This window comes from Phoenix dactylifera, unplaced genomic scaffold (assembly GCF_009389715.1).
Source record: "Phoenix dactylifera cultivar Barhee BC4 unplaced genomic scaffold, palm_55x_up_171113_PBpolish2nd_filt_p 000467F, whole genome shotgun sequence".
NCBI lineage: Eukaryota > Viridiplantae > Streptophyta > Magnoliopsida > Arecales > Arecaceae > Phoenix > Phoenix dactylifera.
This window is the reverse complement of record NW_024067891.1, coordinates 13,625-32,125: the sequence shown is the minus strand read 5'-3', so window position 1 is coordinate 32,125 and position 18,501 is coordinate 13,625. Positions and strand designations below refer to the sequence as shown.

Below are 18,501 nucleotides of genomic sequence, written 5' to 3'. Positions count from 1 at the left end.
CATACGGTACAAGGTACCCATTTATTTAATGTTTTTTACATTATCTATTCTGCTTCTGGATTTCTCTGCCGACGTCCTCGAAGAATGGAGTCCGAGCAGAGAAGCGTCCTCAGTCGCCTCGGCGCATGGACGCATACGGTACAAGCTACCCATTTATTTAATGTTTTTTACATTATCTACTCTGCTTCTGGATTTCTCTGCCGACGTCCTCGAAGAACGGAGTCCGAGCAGAGAAGCGTCCTCAGTCGCCTCGGCTCATGGACGCATACGGTACAAGGTACCCATTTATTTAATGTTTTTTACATTATCTATGCGTTGCTATACCATTGGTCGAAGAACCGAGCAATGGAGCTCGGCAAGCCAAAACTTAAGCTCAGGCCCTAGAGCCCATATCCTCGGAACTTAAAATAGATCCGAGCAGAGAAACTTAAGCTACAATAGACAAGTTTCCACACATGAATATTCATTTCAAAAAGCCCGGAGGCCTAGTACAAGAGCTCGGACCCGGCCTTAACAAAGTATAGAGGCCGCTCCGGCTTACAAAAAGGAAAAGAAGATAGGAAAAAGGGGAAACTACACAAAGGGCTCAGGCCCGGCGACTTCAGGAACAGCTGGCTCTTCTGCGGCCGAGGCCCCCACGGTGGCTTTAGGAGCTGCCTCGGTGACCTCGAGAACGATCTCGCCTTCTTCAGCTTGACCCTCCTGGTCGGTCCCGCCAGAGGTTGGAACCTCTACCTCCGCCTCCGCTTCTGGGTTTTCGACCCCAGCGCCTGGTTGAAGCAGGCTAAGGTCAAAATCTGGGAGAAGCCGCCGCAACTGATTGCGGAAGTCCTTGAAGCCCTGGATGAGACCATTGACGCCTTCCTCTTCCATCAAGTTGCGAAACTCTTCCGATTCACGGAAGAGCTTGACGGCGTCCTGGGCCTGCTCCCGGGCCTCCTTCTCCCGAGCCTCATGGTAGGCGGCCTTCCGCTCCAAAATCTTTATTTCTCTTTCGCGATCCGCGAGCAGAGATTGCACGTCAAGTAGACGGATCTCGAGATCTCGGACCTTTATTCGAGCCTCCCCCACCTCCTGCTCGCGTATAGCGAGCGACGATTCGGCCTCCGTCCGGCGGGCCTCCGCGGCGCGCACTTCGAACCTAGTCAAAGAGTGCGCGCCCTTCTCCTCTTCAAGTTCGGCGACCAGAGTCCGAACCTCGTCTTCGGCCGCCCCTAGCTTCGCTTGAAGCACTTTCTGCTCGGCCTCAGACGCGAGGAACTTTGTTTCGGCCTCCTCGCGCCCCCTTTGATGCCTTCGGGCCCGGTCCCGATAGTCCTGGATGATGTGAATCATCGTCTCGGTCTCGTGGAGGCGCTGCAAGAGGGACATGTAAGAAACAGTTTTAAGCCGAAACACAAATTTGCACAGAGATAAAAGCTGACTTACTCGGATGGAAGAGCAAATAGCGGAGTCCATGAACTCGCCGTAGTTCATGGACCGAATTTTGGCCTGGTCGGCCGGGAGCAGCGCGACCCGAAGAACTTCGCGCGCCACTTGTACATTATCGAGGGCCGAGTCGCCCTCGAAAACAGCCCATCCAGGAGCGTAAGGCACCCGCTCCTGAGGACCCGAAGGACCCGCCAGACCGGCCTCAGCTGGCCTGGGTGCGGCCGACCCCGTTGCTTCTTGGCTATTCCCCGGCTCAGAGCTGGGGAATTGGGGTCGAGTAGACGGCTGACCGGACCGCTGCGTGGTAGAGGTGGGGCGTGCGAGCGCCAGATCTGCTGAGGTCCTCCCTCCCTGGTCGGAATTTGGAGCTTCCCGCCGACCAGGGACTTGCGAAATCGGCACCGGACACGGAGGTGCCATCGTGGCTCCGCCAGAGCCCACGCCCTCTCCCCGACCAGCCTCAGGGCGCACGGGGCGAGAAGCGCGCGCCTCAACGGTTGTGGTCGTCGAGGTCTTCGCCGAGGTCTTTGCTTTCTTCCTCGGCTCGGTCGGTTCTCCTGAGAGTTCAGCCGCCCTCTTTTGGAAGCGGGCGTAAAGGACTTCGCTCTTGGTCACCATTTTTGCGATGTCTGCAAAGATGAGCAAAATTAGAACATTAGAACAATAAGGAAATAAGAAGTTGCTGTAACTATCCTTACCCTGAGGACGTGCCGAGCTCAAGCCCACGTTCACCAGGGCGTCCTCGCTAATGAGGCCGTTCAGCAAAATCCCGTCCCCAAGGCTGCGGATGGTATCGAAGATCTCCTGCTCACGCGGAGAAAGCTGGGGGAGCCTGTTGATGGATTTAAGTTGGGCCGGCCTCCACCTGGGGTCAAACCCCCAGGACCGTTCGGAACCCAGGAAGAAGAATTTCTCCTTCCAACCATGAAGGGATGAGGGGGCACCATGAAAAAGTGGACGACCCACCCGGAGGGCGATGTAGAGCCACTCCCCGTCTCCCGGGTTCGACTTAAAAATAAAAAGTCGCCAGAAGACGTTGACAGAGGTAGGAATCCCCTGTAGTAAACACAGTGATAGGAAACCCATCACTGCCCTCCAAGCGTTTGGAGTGAGTTGCGCCGGGACCAACTGGCATACCGCCAGCAACTCATTCACAAAGCTGTGAAGAGGAAATCGGAGGCCGGCCCAGAGTGCACTCCGATCCGGCCTACCGGAGGATCGGTTACCCGATCCCTTCGCCTGGCGGGTTCCAAATGGAACCCGTGAAGAGGGAAAAACCACTTTTTGGTCATCTCGACCTCCAGGACACTCATGGTGGATACTACTTCGCTAGGCAAAGAACCCATTACAAGAGAGGGAAATCAAAAAGAAGGGGGACCTGGGAAAGATGCCGGAGAAAAGGGACTTCGGTCTGAGGAAGGCTGGGAGAATAGGAAGCTGGAAGCAGAAGGCAATAGAAAGAGGACAGGGGGCCGGGGGAGAGTTTATATAGACCTCCCCAACGGCCCGGATCAGCGAAGAAAGCGCTGCGTCCTGGTTAGATGATAACACGTGTCGGCCTAAAAGACAGAACGACGCATTTAATTAGGGCTGGCGCTTCGAATGTCGAAGCGCCCCATCGGATCGTGCGGAAAGGCATCCGCAATCGAAGATCGTGCGGCCCCATTATGAGCCCACGACGCGAGGACGCTTCGCAAAAGGTATCCCAATAATGAGGCTCTTCGGGAAAGAAGAGACGCCGCCTATTAAAGGCTCCTCGAAGCGTTCGATAATTCAAAACGCACAGTAAATCAAAATTTTCGGAATTCGTGATGACCCAATTAAAGCTACTTCCCGCGCTCCAGCTGATAGCCAACTGGAGCTCGGAAGTCGGGGGGTAGTGTTAGGGGAAAAACCCTAAGTCATATATCCACAGAGGCGCTCGGCCGAAGAGCGCCGACCGGAAAGCTGCTCGGCCAAGAAGTGCCGATCGGAAAGCCACTCGGCCGAAGAGTGCCGACCGGAAAGCTGCTCGGCCAAAGGATGCCGACCAGGAAGGCGCTCGACTAGAGGGCGTCGACCAGAGCGCGCGCCAAGAGATGCCCCACCCAAAGCTGCTCGGTTAGAAAGTGCCGACCAAAGACAGCGCCAAGGCGCTCTGCTAGAAGGTGCTCGCCTAAAGGGCGCCGACCAGGAGTACTTGAAGCAACCCCGCCACAGGGCGCCCCATTGGGCGACCAGCTCGGCTCGGCACTCTTGCCGAGCCGATGCCTTAACCAAATGTTCAACCTCCGCCTAAAGTCCAAGGGACTGACAACTCCTACGGCTTGCGACCTGCCACTATCTCCAAGCCATCAAGGCATAAGATCTTCGCAGGTATTCGGCACGACCTGCCATTAATGCACGAGACTCTCTCAAGTCTCCGATGCACTCAGTCATTTAATGAACACGGCCCAAGACGATCTCCGGATCACTGAACCATCAGAGCGCATGGCTCTACCTGACCGCTGGTTCATTCGGTAATAAATGCACTTACCATCCACAGACCCCAGGCCCGCTACGGCCGGCGGTTCAACCACTCCAACAGGTCCGATCGACCGTGACAACTCCCTGGTTCCGGTCTGATTCGGCCTTATTTTCCACCACGCCATTAATGGGCCAAATCGTGCCCAATTATCACATAACAGGACAAACCTCATGTCACCTCCCAGGTAACCGAATCCTCCTATAAAAGGGAACCTGGGGGGAAGAGGAAAGGGGGACCAAAAGGGGAGGAAAAACCCGAAGCTCTCTCTATCTTCTCCACATACTCTCTTCCCTGCTCTCTCCACATACTTGCCCCCTCTGACTTAGGCATCGGAGGGCCGGCGCCGGGGAGCCCGGCCACCGGCTTTTTTGCAGGACAGGACAGGACTGGACGCACCACCCCTCTTCGGACTTGCACACCCCCCGCGGCGGAGGACGCAGCCGGCCGGCGCACCGCCGTCCGCCCGCTGCAGCAGCGGAGCTCCTCCTTCCCCGGCTTCGCGGCGGCCCCCGGGTCCAATTTCCAGCAACACTTTCTGCCCTGCTTCAGATATTTATAAAGAGATCCATCTACTTCATCTTACAGCAACTAAATTCATGGATCTAAAAGGAACCCAACTTCTACTTTTGTTCTTTGCTTTTCTGTGCTCTCAAGTGGGAAAACTCAATGGAGATTTGAATCCAGGCTGCATGCTGATTGAAAGGAATGTTCTTCTTGAGTTCAGTGGACGGGCTTGACTCAACTTCGACGAGATGATGGTGGAGTGCGTGAGACGCCTGCTGGTAAGCAAAATGATAGAAATAGCCTCATCGGAAAAAGAAGGTTGGTTGCTGCGGAACCAGCACTCATGTTGGATAATATAATATATTATGAGATTTAGTGCACGAATTGGACTTTGGAGGAATTCTGGTGTTTCGAGGGCCCTTCTTTCCCTTCTTTTCTTCTTCCTCCTCTTCCTCTTATTTTATTGGGATACTATGAAGAGGAGCCCTACAGTCCAGCCGTTATCCCGCAGCTGGACCGCTGAGTCGTGGACGTGGTTAGTGGTTTTACAAGACTTGCAATTAGATAACAGGCATGATAAGCTCAACATTTGGGGCATGTAACGCAGCGTTCAAGACTTCAAAAATTTAGCAAATCTTGAAGTGATGTCTGTTGCTTCTTGTAATTATAAAGTAGGTGAAGAATATGTTTGAGCAAAATAGATGCCAATAATATGCAAATGACATCAAATAGTAATAAAAAATAGAGCTGAATAATGGGGCACAAAATAGGCTCAAATTCACTTCAAAAATTTCTTCATTTTAATCATAAAAAAAACTGAAAATAAAACTTACAAATATGCAGAAAATCAGCAACTAAGAAGATGCCTTTCCTTCTTGTAGTCCTTTTTTTTTTAATACAAAAATCTGCTCAAAAAATTTCTTCTATCAAGCTCTCACCGTCCTCTTCTTCTTTTTCAAAGAGTAACTCAAAAGACACCCTAATACCATAAAACTCATGGGCTGGTTTTTCTCTCTTTTTTTAATATAAAATGGGACTTAAACAAAGAGTCTATTAAGTATACTAAGAAACTAGAAAATTACATAAGATGCCATAGAGTAAAAAGTCAAAGAAACCCATTAAATTGAGTTTAAATTTCTAATATTCAACCATAAACCCAATTTCCAAAAGTCTTCATGCCCAACATGCTCTTTAAGCTTCTAAATATATCATGCTTCAATGGCTTGGTGAAGATATCCGTCCCTTAGTCTTGAGACTTGCAATATACCAATTACACTCTTTTCTCCTTCACATGCTTTCGGATGAAGTGATAGCGAAGTTGCTCCAAACAGGCGAAGAGGTTCTTATTGAACCATATTTCAAACTGCCTAAAATACTCATGGATTGCTATTTTCTTTGTTTTCTCATGAGTTTGTTTATTTAGAGCTGACATACACAGTTCTGATCTGACAAACTCTCTACTTTCTATAACTCATACTTTTTGTAATTACCAATTCTTTTAATAAAGTTTTGGATGGCTTTTGCCTCCTTTAGTATTAAAAAGTGTACTAAAAAATTTGGAAAGAGAAAAATAGAAGAATATTTCTCTGAAAGACCTCCGTTTACTGTGCTCTATAAAATTCTGCATACTTTCAAAACTTGGGAGCCCCTTTGTTCAAGAAGAACGGCCCACCGTCTCAATAAGAGATGGGACAAGCTGCTTGTCTTTGTTTGGGGCTGCTTCTTGATGACTGAATCTGGGATTAAGCTCTCCATTTCATTCCACTTTTCTGCTGCTTCTAACTCTTCTCTTTGCCGTTTCATTCCCCCTGCACTTTCATAGATGGCTGAAATCTCTGTTAGCTTTGATCCTTTTGTAGCACCATCCTTCCTCTTATTTTCTGTTTTCTCTCTGTAAATATCCATTTTCAATAAAAGCCAGGTGGCAGTCTCCCTACTTCCCTTTCCATCAAAGAAAAAAAAAAAAAAACTCTTGCTACTATTGCCATCCAAATCCATCCATATCACTTAAAAAAAAACTTTCAAATTTTCTCTTTTAATCCGTAGAACGAAGGAGAATGCCCTTTTTGGTTTCAAAGGAGGCATCAACTCTGGCACTAATGACATGGCTCCTTTGCTTCACCTAAGCAGTTGAATCTCTTTGAGCTAAGCAGGGAGCATTTTGAAAATTTTACCCAAAAAATCTAGTCAAAAAAATGCTCTTTAAGGTTCTTTGCCCTATATAAGCACCAAGATGTCTTCAATACATAACTGATTAAGGACTAAATATGTCTACATGGATCCTCTTGTTAGATGTGGAAGCACTATAGCTATTCTAGTCCTTTCATGACTTCTATTGGCTTCGGTACCATTTGTCAGGTCTCGAACCGGTAATCAAGTATGCACAAGTCATGCGTGAGTACCAAGATCTCTCTTCAGATAAGCATAAAGAGATCCATCTGCTTTGTTCTCACAACTAAATAGATTCCTAGTAGTTTGTATGGGCATGTGCACTTGTATATACCAGGGGTGGGGTGTGTACTAGCGTTGGATGCTGGCTTAGTTTGAGGTGTAGTCAAGTTCATTGAACTTTACAAGAAACGTCTAATAATTTGACTATGTTATGCTGTATATATTGGGTGCAGAAGAATTGAAATCTAATCTTCCAGAAAGGAGCCCACCTATATGCATGGGAATGGAATCCAATAGTCCAAGAGACTTGAATGAAGTCTAAATTTTGAAGTTCTGCTCCATGGCTTAGAATATTGGGGAGAAAATAAAAAAAGGTTTACTAGAAAGGATTTTGTAGCATTGTTTTGTAATGAAAAGAAATCAAGTTAACACAATCAGCCCTTCCGTTCAACTTTTCTGATTATACCTAGTATACGAAAATTTCTATGACTTTCTTTTTTTATTTTTTCATACTAAATACGATAATGAGACAGAATTTGTTTTCGATACTAGAGTACCCCCACAATCGCGCCGTAAAGAAGTCTTTATAAACCCTGCTTGTACTTGTTCTCTCTCTCTCTTTTTTTTCTCTCTCCCCCATCTCTTATTTTAGAGGTGGGCAACGGGCCGTGCCGGGCCAGCCCGGCCCAGGCCCCCGGGCCCAAAAACTAAACGGGCCGTGCCTGGCACGGCCCGCTTATGAAGGCCAGCACGGAAGGCCAGCCCGGCCCGGCCCCAGGCCCCTTTATTGGTGGGCCGGGCCGGGCACGGCACGCCACGGGCCGTGCCAGGCACGGCCCGTAACGGGCGCAAACGGGCCGTGCCTTTCTCTCTCCCCCATCTCTTATTTAGAGGTGGGCAACGGGCCGTGCCGGGCCGGCCCGGCCCAGGCCCCCCGGGCCCAAAAACTAAACGGGCCGTGCCTGGCACGGCCCGTCCAGCACGGAAGGCCAGCCCGGCCCGGCCCCAGGCCCCTCTATTGGTGGGCCGGGCCGGGCACGGCACGCCACGGGCCGTGCCAGGCACGGCCCGTAACGGGCGCAAACGGGCCGTGCCAGGCACGGCCCGCAACGTCTCCAGACGGGCCGTGCCTGGCACGGCCCGTCTGGAGAGGGGGGAGGAAAATAGCCGTTTCCAACGGCTATTTTCGTAAAAATGACCCTTTTACCCCTCCCAACAGTCCAATAACGGCTGAATTGAGGGGTATTTTGGGAAAAAAATTTTTTTGAGCTTCTATAAATAGCCCATTCCTCCCTCATTCTCACCACACCAAACCTCTCATTCTCTCCTTCTCTACTGCTATTATTTCTCTCTTCTAAAGTGCTCTTCTAGCAATTTAATTTTTAGTTTGTTCAAGTGCTACACAAGAGGAGGTTCCTGTTGAGAAGAGAAGGTCGCTTCTGTTGAGAGCACAAGAGGAAGCTCGGAATCTCGGCTCTGCCTCTGCCCTCCGACCCTCTACTCAATTCCTCCTTGCGGTTAGTTTTTATTTTTTGAATTAATCATAGATATGTCATCTTTTGAGGAAAGTCAGTTTGGCATTCCTGTTTCTGAGGGAGAAGAAACTAATCCCCAACCCCCTGTTCCTAGTTCCTCTAGAACTGGTGAACCGAGTGAAGGTCAAACCTCTTCTCGTAAGAGGACTAGTACTGTATGGAATGAATTTGATAGAGTTATGGTTGAGGGAGTCTGGAAAGCTAAATGTAAAAAATGTGCCAAACTTTATAGTTGTAGTAGTAGTGGGGGAACAGGGCATTTAAAAAGACATCAAGAGAGTCATAGGATGCATGATTCTCATGCTCAAACTCAAAGTACCCTTAATATACAAGGGGGATTACTTGTAGGTAATTTTGCATATAATCATGAAAATCAAAGAAAAGCACTTGTAAAATGGATAGTTAAGGATGAATTACCTTTTAGTTTATGTGAATCTTTTAATTTTGAAGAATATGTTCAATTAAACCTACAACCTGCTTACAAAAGAACTAGTAGGCGTACATTTAGAAGAGTAGCTATGACCAATTTTTTAGCAATGAAACAAAATTTAATTGAAACATTTTCTACTTTAAATGTAAAAATTTCATTAACTTCTGATATTTGGTCAGCATCTGTAGGTAGTAATTGTTTTATTGCCATTACTGCTCATTATATTGATAATGATTGGCAATTAAATAAACGTATTCTTGCTTTTCGTGCTTTTGATTTTCCACATTCTGGGCAACAAATTTCAAATATAATTTATCAAACTGCATGTTCATATAATATTAATGATAAAATTATGTCTATTACTTTTGATAATGCATCTAATAATAATTCTGCTGTTGTATTATTAAAAGACTCATTGCATCCCATATTAGATGGAAATTTACTGCATATTAGATGTGCATGTCATATCTTAAATCTTTCTGTTCAAGCTGGCATGGGCATGATTCAAGATGTGATTTCAAAAATTAGAAATGCAGTTTCTTTTATTCATGCTTCTAGATCAAGACTTCAAGAATTTAAGGAATTATGCATAAATCATGGTAAACGTTTTAAAAAATTTAAACTTGATGTAATTACTCGTTGGAACTCCACATATAGCATGATACATGATGCATACCCATATAAAAATTTATTAAGTGCATATATTAATGATCGTGGATTAGGATTTACATTGACTGAAACTGATTGGAATAAAGGAAAAATTTTGGAAGATTTTTTGCTTAGTTTTTATAATGCTACCAATGTTCTTTCTGGTATTTATTACCCTACTTCATGTTCATTTTTACAACAAGCATATATAATTAGTCAAAAATTTGCAGAACATAGATATGATGATGTTTTAATGCCTATTATTGACCTAATGGAATCTAAATGGAATGAGTATTGGGACAGGATATGTCCTATGCATAACTTAGCTGCTGTATTTGATCCTAGAGTTAAATTAAATGGCGTGCTAATTTTACTTGATGCATACTCTGAAAATATGAATCAAGATGCTGAATCAGCTAAAGATGAGGTAAAAAAACTTCTTTATGATATTTATGCTATATATGATGAAAAAATTCGTGGATCTAGAACACAAATACAAACCTCTATTTCTCCTTCTAGTAGTTCTCGTTCGTCATCTATTTTTTCATTCATTGCACAGAGAAGACGCACACATGCTTCAAGTTCCTCTTCATCTTCTTCATCTTTAAGTAGTGAACTAGAATTTTATTTACGAAATGATCTTCATTCTGCATATGATGAAAATCAAATAGAGAATCTAGATGTATTATCTTGGTGGAAGAATGTTAGAAATCAATATCCTGTTATGTCTGCAATTGCACGCGATATTTTAGCTGTGCCGATGTCCACGGTGAGGATGATAGTGTTATTTTGATGATTAACAAGCAATTCTCTAGAGTATGCTATAAGTTAAAATTGATACTTCATTTATGAGTTCATTGCTCTCAGTACATTTGCTTAATTGGAAATATATATATGGTCTTGTTCATTTGGATGAAACTAACCTTGAGAATGCAGCAAAGTGTGGATTGAGTCGACCCATAGGTTGATTGGGTCGACCCCGGCACATCGAGGAATCATCTGGCACACTCCTGCAAAAACAGCACAAATGAACAGTGAGTTGGGTCGACCCAAGGTAAGCAAGAGTCGACCCAACCTCCAAAGAACCTCAAAATGCAAAGGAAGAATGCTCTCTGGATTTACTGAGAGGGTCGACCCAAGAAGAAGTTGAGTCGACCCAAGTAAACCTTGAGTCGACCCAAAGAAAGGTTGAGTCGACCCAAGTGAAGAAAGGCTGAAATTCAAGGCTCTGAATTTTCTGAAGCTGACCTTGGGTCGACCCAAAGAAAGGTTGGGTCGATCCAAGGCAACAGAAGGCTGAATTTCAAGTTTCTGTATTTTCTGAGAGGGTCGACCCAAGAAATGGTTGAGTCGACCCAAGTGAAGGTTGGGTCGACCCAAGGACAGGTTGAGCCGACCCAAACACGGGCTGAACATAACGGCTAGTTGTGCAGAAATGCTTTTTGGACTCCCAACGGCTATAAACGGCTAGTTTCTTCAATCCAACGGTCAGAAAGGACTATTTGGAGGTTGGAGAAGTATTTAAGAGGGAGTATTCATTAGAGGAAGCAAGCTTTTGGAGAAAATACATCAAGTGCATTCAAGAGAGAACCCTAGCAAGACAAGCTTCATCAAGAGCTTCATTCAAGAATCAAAGAAAGGGATTGAGCAGATTCAAAGAGGCATTAAGAGCTCCTTCCCCCATTGAAGAGTGAAGCTTCCTTGACCAAGAAGAGCAAAGCGACTTCAAAGCGATAATTTCTTTCTAACTCTTCTTGTTGTTCATATTGCTTTATATGCTCATCTAGGAGTTTAAATCTTTTCTTTTCATTTGTATAAACACTTTGTAAAGGTTCGTTGGTAAGCCCGCAAAACTAACAAAGGTTCGTTGGTAAGCCCGCAAAACCAACAAAGGTTTTTGGTGAACCCGGAAAACCAAAGTTGTATAGGTTCGTTGGTGAGCCCGCAAAACCAACAAGGTTCTTGGTGAGCCCGGAAAACCAAGTGTATAGGTTCGTTGGTGAGCCCGTAAAACCAACAAGGTTTTTGGATTGTGAGCCCGGAAAACAATCCAACTGTAATCCGCAAGATTATAGTGAATTCCCAAGAGTACGCTTGGGGAGTGGACGTAGGTGCTAAGGAGAGCACCGAACCACTATATATTGGTGTGTTTGCATTGTGTTTGTGCTTTCATTTTCTCTTGCTTTATCTTCTCTTCTTGCATTAGATTAACTCACTTAAATAACCTAAGAGAGCATCCATTGCACTTAATTTAGAAAGTTTTAAAAGTACCAAAAATTTAGAAGAAACCAATTCACCCCCCCTCTTGGATTGTCACCTTGGGCAACAAGTGGTATCAGAGCAAGGTGCTCTAATAGTACCCATTGATCTCACAATCAAGAGTTAAAGATCATGACAATCCAAGTGGGATGTTCTATAGGAGAGGGACAATTAATTGATAGACCACCTCTATTTAATGGCACAAACTACACTTATTGGAAAGCTAGAATGAGGATATTCATTCAAGCTTCAAACTATGAATTATGGTACATCATTACTAGAGGCCCTCACTCACTCTCTCACACTATTAATGAAAAAGACTTAGCACAATTGAATGCTAATGCTATGAACATACTATATTGTGCTATCCATGAAACTGAATTTAATAAAATCTCTGCATGTTTATCTGCTAAGGAAATCTGGGATACTTTAGAAAATATTTATGACAATATTCTGTTTAGCTCACATATGCTTCAATTACATACTAACAGTGAGCCTGCAGAAAACGATGTTGAATCTCCCAATCCGGAAGAAAGAACAACAAATGAAGAATTCGGTGATGAAAACAAGGATCCATACCCAAACACCGAAAAATTCAAAAGCTTCCTAAAGACAAAGAAGAAGAGGAAGCAAGAAGAAAGTAAGAAAGAGATAAAAAGGAAGAAAGCCTTGACCAAGGAAGAGTCAAGCAAGAAAATAAAAGTTAGGAGCAACAATGATGATACTAGCTCCAAAGAAGTACAAGGGGTAACTAACTTGTGCTTTATGGCACAAGAAGATAAGGTACAATCTGAATCTACTCTTACATCAAATGATTTTCAAGAAGAATTTTCTTATGATGAATTATTAAATGCTTTTCATGAATTGTATTGTGAATGTAGAAAACTAGCTATGAAGAATAAAAATTCTAAGAAACTAAATCTAAAAATTTCAAAAGAAAGAAATTCTTTTGCTGAAATACAAGACAAACTAAATTCTGAAAATGAAAGCTTAAGGTTAAATTCAGAACAATTGATTCAGAAAAATCAGAATTTAATTAAAGAAAATCAAAACCTAAATGAAGAAATCAACCAATTAAAATCTTTTATTAACAAATTCACTGTAAGTTCAGAAAAATTAAAAACGATGTTTGAAAGCCAACATGCTGTTTTTGATAAATCAAGACTTGGCTGGATTCCTTTGCTCAATAATAAAACCCTAAAGAAAAAGGTTATCAATTTGCCAAGCAAACCATCAAATAAGATAACTTATTTCAAATATAAAAAGATTGGGCATAAAAACTTTATTTATGGTTCTAATTCGAATAAATCAAATGGTAAAGTTATTACGATTAAACAAATTTGGATTCCAAAAGGAACCATATGCACTAACCCTCAAGGACCCAAGCAAGCTTGGGTACCCAAAATGAAAAATATGAGGGTATAGATGTAGGTGTGCCAAGCTACCCATGGAACAAATGAAATTTTCATACAAATGGGTGCATTGACACATAATTAAAGATAAGTCTCATTAAATTTAGTATAAGGTTTAACATTCTACTTCGTGTATTGAAATTATCTTTTTTATGAAATTACGATACTCTCTGCATCAAAGTTTTTAAATGCCTCATATGTTAAATTTTATCTCAACGAGTTTAGCATGAAACTCTCTAGTGCTTGCATCATGATAAGAAAACAATGAATGGATATATATATAACCTTCTTCTTCAAGTTTACAAAAATCTAAATTTCCTCTCTAGTATAAACACTTGATGTTGATTTCATACCTTCATGTTAAAACTTTATTGAGCATAATACTTATGAAATCTTATTTCATTATTTGTGAAGGTATGAGTATAATTTATCATAATATCACTCATTCCTTATGTGATTATTTGAAATATATTATGATTTACTCTATAAGTCGCATGTATGCATCATATGTTTCAATCATAAATGATTAATGTGTCGTGATCATAATGAAAATTCTACTAAAAAGTTTTATAACAATGATTTTTTTTGTAATTCTCAAGACTATTCAAAAAAATCTAAGATTAATAAATCTGATCTTTAAAGTGTCTCATTTAGTATAATCACTGTATCCTTGATTGAATGATTAATATCCTTACATAAAATTATCTCGAATTCTATTGATTAATGTTAACACGTCATGTTTAATCTGAGCATAAAAATATTCTAAAAGTATGAATATTAATTCCTTTGAACCATCTCCCATAAGTCAAATATAAAATCTTAATTAATCTAAAAGAAAATTGCCTATCTCTCTAAAACAAGATTATTTGTATTGAAAGCCGAATCATAACCAGAATTTTGATAGAAACAACTATTTAAAATAACTTGATTAAAACTTAACTGGTATATCTTATTGATAATTATTTTAAGCAAATAGATCTAAGCTAAATTGCTTCTGAAAATAAAAAAAAAATTGGTTTGACTTTGATAAATCTTCCTATTGCCTCACATGGGTGTCCTTGAACCATATTATTTAATAAAATTATCTCTTTAGTTCAAGTGACTTGTGCTTGCTTATATTTAGACAATCTCTTGAGTAAAGTGACTTAATATTCAATTATTGTCATATCTTATGTTGAGTCATCTAGCTAAAGAAATATATTGTATGAATGTTTTGTATCTTGAAGAAACTAATGACTTTCCTTCAAGAAAGAAAAAGAGTTTATTAATGATACAGGATTTATGAGCAAGAAATTTCAACTTGAAGGACACCTTGATGAAAGATACAATAAACATTCCTTTGCAAACAAAAAAAAGGAGAGAGATTTTCTTCAGCCAAGGGTGTAAAGAATCTAAAAGGTATTTGGCTTGAAGAATGCTAAATACACTGGTAATCTAAACTCTTCTCTTATGAGTTAGTTGAGCAAAATCAATAATCTGAAATTATATGGTAGCATGATTAAACCTTTAATTGCTGATCATCTTGATATCATGCTTCATTCTCATGCTAGTGATGATTGTTTCATGGTGTGATTAAATTGAAGTTTACTTTTTCCTATATAATGCATAACCATGAAATACACAAGTTTATGCCTCAAATCTCTAATTCAAAATAACTTGTGATAAGCTATGAATCATTGGGCATAATGAAAATGCTGTTTGCATGATATATATTTATATGCAGCATATTAGATTAATTCTTTATTCTGCTCTTTCATGTAACTACTTGAAAATAACAAAAAGAGAGAGAGATAAAGAAAAAGAAAATGAACATTGCTCCGAAGAAGTAAAAGCTAAGTAAATACTCCAATCTTAAGTAAAAGCAGCACAAGCATAATATATTCAGCATATTTGTGAGACTTGTGTGAACATTCTTTTGGAAGGGATAAAATCTGTAATTAATTATATTTAAATAGGGAGAGTTTGGAGTGAATATCTTGTTGCTAAAGAGAATAGTTTAACATTTCTACATTGCTCATTATAGGGATGGTGCCAATGGAGAGGCTAGTGGTAGTACCCGGCACTATTTGACCCAACTATTCGGTGCAGGGCATATTAGGGACGGCACAAGAGGGAGGCTAGTGGTAGTACCTCGTGCCCCTTCCAACTCCACCGGATAGGGAGCAAATAGAATATAGAGCATAGAAAAGTAAAACCGAAAAATAAATGAAGATAATCAAAATGTTCATTGAATGGTTAAAGAAAGAAATTAAAAATTTGGGGAATGAATGATAAATAAATAAAAATATATAAGAAGGTTGTGAAAAATCAAATGAAGTTTGAATCACTTGAAAACACACCTTAAGGATAAAATTAGTGCTAAATTGTATTTAAATAAAGGAAATTTTATTTGAAAAGAATTGATTTTGATCCATGACATGCTTGTTATGTTTTGCATATTTTGAATTATGTGTTTTCAATATTCAAATAGCAAAGATCTTTCCTAGATATAACTTGTAATGCTTTATGCCTATAAATTTTGATTGAAACATGTTATTACCAACAACAACATCATTTTGTTTTAATGAATATATTTTGAAAAATAAAAAAAATTTAATTTGAATTTGCAAATTAGGCAAAATGGATTGATTCTGACATATCTTTTATCTTGCCTAACATTAGTACATAATATCCTCCAATTTGTACCAAAATTCAATATGAATTACAAAGATTCTGGATGTGCTCTAATGTTCTTGAAATATGTGTCTTCAATCTTAATAATTTAAGATGAGCTACAATGTAGAAGATGCATATCTCAAATTATAATCCTGAAAGGCTCCTTGAAAATTTTTAAGAAATTCAGAATCTGATGTTGTATAAAAGCTTAAACTTAATTTAAAAATGCCTCTATCATTGTATTTTTGTAACCTTCATTATATGCTTCAATAATTGCATCATTTTGGGGAATAACTCAATATGAATTTCTAGATAAAATTACAGCTTAAGAAAAATAGAATAATTTTGATGCCTTGATTGCTTGCCCTGATACGCATCTGAAACATATCATTTCTTATCTTCAAAGTGTACTAATATTGGTCTGAATGATGTGTCTTTTGATGATCTTGATTGCAAACAAATATTTTTTAATATATGATTTTATTTTGATATTGAAAAGATTTATTGTGCTTCATATATACATTGCTGAAAAACCTTGATTAAGAAATTGAGTTCTATAAATACATATACTTCAATGGTCATCTATATATTTTTTTTTCCTCTCCTACATTGTTAAAGACTTTCATCAAAATATAAATGTATATATATTATTAAAAGAGTGAATGATCTCAAGTCTAGAAATATTTCAGCTCACTCAAATGATTCTTAAAAGAAAGAAAATGTAATTACTTTTGAAAGAAATTTGAGCTTCAAAAGAATTATTTTCTGATTAATATTTCCATACATATTAAAAAAAAATATAAGAGAAAATATAATTTATTCTTGAAAGATTAAAAAGAGTGATTGCTATAAATTTTGAAAAATTCTAGATCACTCTACATTCTTGATATTATAGAAGAACAAAAAAAAGGTTTGAAAGAAAATGCATCTTTTGAGGGGGGAGCTTTAAATACTCAATCTCTTTATTGAAAATTATCTTCAAACTCTAAACTCTCAAATGGAATGATTAATTAAGGGGAAGAAAGAAAATATCAGAGTGAGAGATCATATAGAACTTAATCGTATAAATTCGCATCTAAAGATGAGACAAAGAATACGAAATGTAAAGTGGTACTAAACTTTGCGCTTCATTGAATATCTTTTGAAAGTTGGATTTCCATCTGTATTCATCGGTAAATCATTTATTTCTGAAAATTTAATTGAAAAGGATTCCATCTGTCTTAGTTTCGAAAATTTATCTTGGAATCTACTTATGAGTTCTTATTGGCTTACACTTTAGTGTTTCAATCCTGAGCCAATTCATTTTAATTGATTTTGATGCTATGATCTTTAAAGGAGTAAAAGAAAATTTTTAAGAGAGCTCTAAAAGAACTTTCAAAGCCTTGAATTTTATGTATCCTACACTGCATAAATTCATGTTTTGGTATCTATGCCCCAATACTTTTATATCATGAAAGAACTTTAAAGTCATTAAGAATTAAGGATTCAACATAATCTTATATTTTTCAAGTATATAAGGTTTGATCTTTATTTGATCTTATACTATACTCTGAAAATTAATTAGATTGCTCTCATTTTGCTATATACTTAATATATTTAAAAAAAAATGTTGGATTTTCATCCGTGCCTTTCTTTGAATATTATTCTTAATACTCCTTGAAATAACTTGAAAAAGATTCCATCTACACTTGATTTCAAAACTATCTTTGGAATCTACATTTAGAGATCACTTCTGGCTTATATCCTAAATATCTCATTCCTAAAGCCAAACACATAGAAATAAGATATGATTTTATTAGGGATCATGTGCAAAATGGAAACATATGTATTGAGCATATATGTACTGAAAAACAATTAGCTCACATATTCACAAAACCCTTGAGTGAAGATAGAGTCTGCACGCTAAGGAGGAAATTAGGCATATGTGATCCTTTTTATTGAAGAGATATAAAAGAAAGCAAGCAGTCTCATAATACATTCCTCCCATTTCTAAAAACCTATGAAACATGAGTCAAACTTGTAATCTATAGATTCCTTACTCATGTATCATTGTCCCAGAAAGAATTTATAAGGATTGGAAGCAAGAAAAATTTTTAGAAGCAAAAAGGAAGAGAAAAGAAAAATTCTGCACTTGGGTCGACCCAACCCAGAATAGGGTCGACCCAACGTTGAGTCGACCCAAGAAAATTCTTGAGTCGACCCAACGTCGGGACCCCACTGTTAAAAGGGGGACCCGTGAGCTATCTAGGGCACTGTTTACCCTTTGTCCTCTTCCGAAAACCCTATTTCCCACTCTCAATTAGAGTCTCCCTAGGCTGATCTTAGCATCTATATTTAGAGCCTAGGCTAGAAATCTAGTTCTCGTATGTATCTTGCCTTTTCTCATATGTATCTTGCTTTTTCCCTTATGAATCTTGTCTTTCCCTTATATCTTTAAATCTTGATTGTGGAACATTGTACTTTTCATCATTTTGAGCATTAATATATGAAAATGTTCCTATTTTGATCATTGAAGTCTGAAGTTTGTTCTTTATTGCATCTTTTCCCATATATATGTTTTTGATGATAACAAAAAGGGGGAGAAGAGAAGGAAAGAGTATATAAAGGAGAAGAGAAGGAAAGAGTATATAAAAGAGAAGAGAAGGAAAGAGTATATAAAGGGAGAAGAAAGAGTATTACTTTTGTGAGAAAGAGTGAGTAAAGAAGTTATGAAAAGAAAAGAGAAATAAA

The 18,501-nt window shown here is 39.9% G+C and overlaps 1 protein-coding gene across 1 annotated transcript; it reads right to left on the bottom strand.

Moving 5' to 3' along the window:
* Nucleotides 1-420: 420 nt before the first annotated feature.
* On the bottom strand, nt 421-2,157 carry LOC120106111. The gene is made up of 2 exons (XM_039118995.1): nt 1,429-2,157; nt 421-1,356 (listed from the first exon to the last, which is right to left on the bottom strand). The coding sequence occupies exons 1-2, from the start codon at nt 2,047-2,049 to the stop codon at nt 574-576; spliced, it is 1,404 nt and encodes a 467-aa protein (XP_038974923.1). The 5' UTR covers nt 2,050-2,157; the 3' UTR covers nt 421-573.
* Between the last annotated feature and the right edge of the window lie 16,344 nt (nt 2,158-18,501).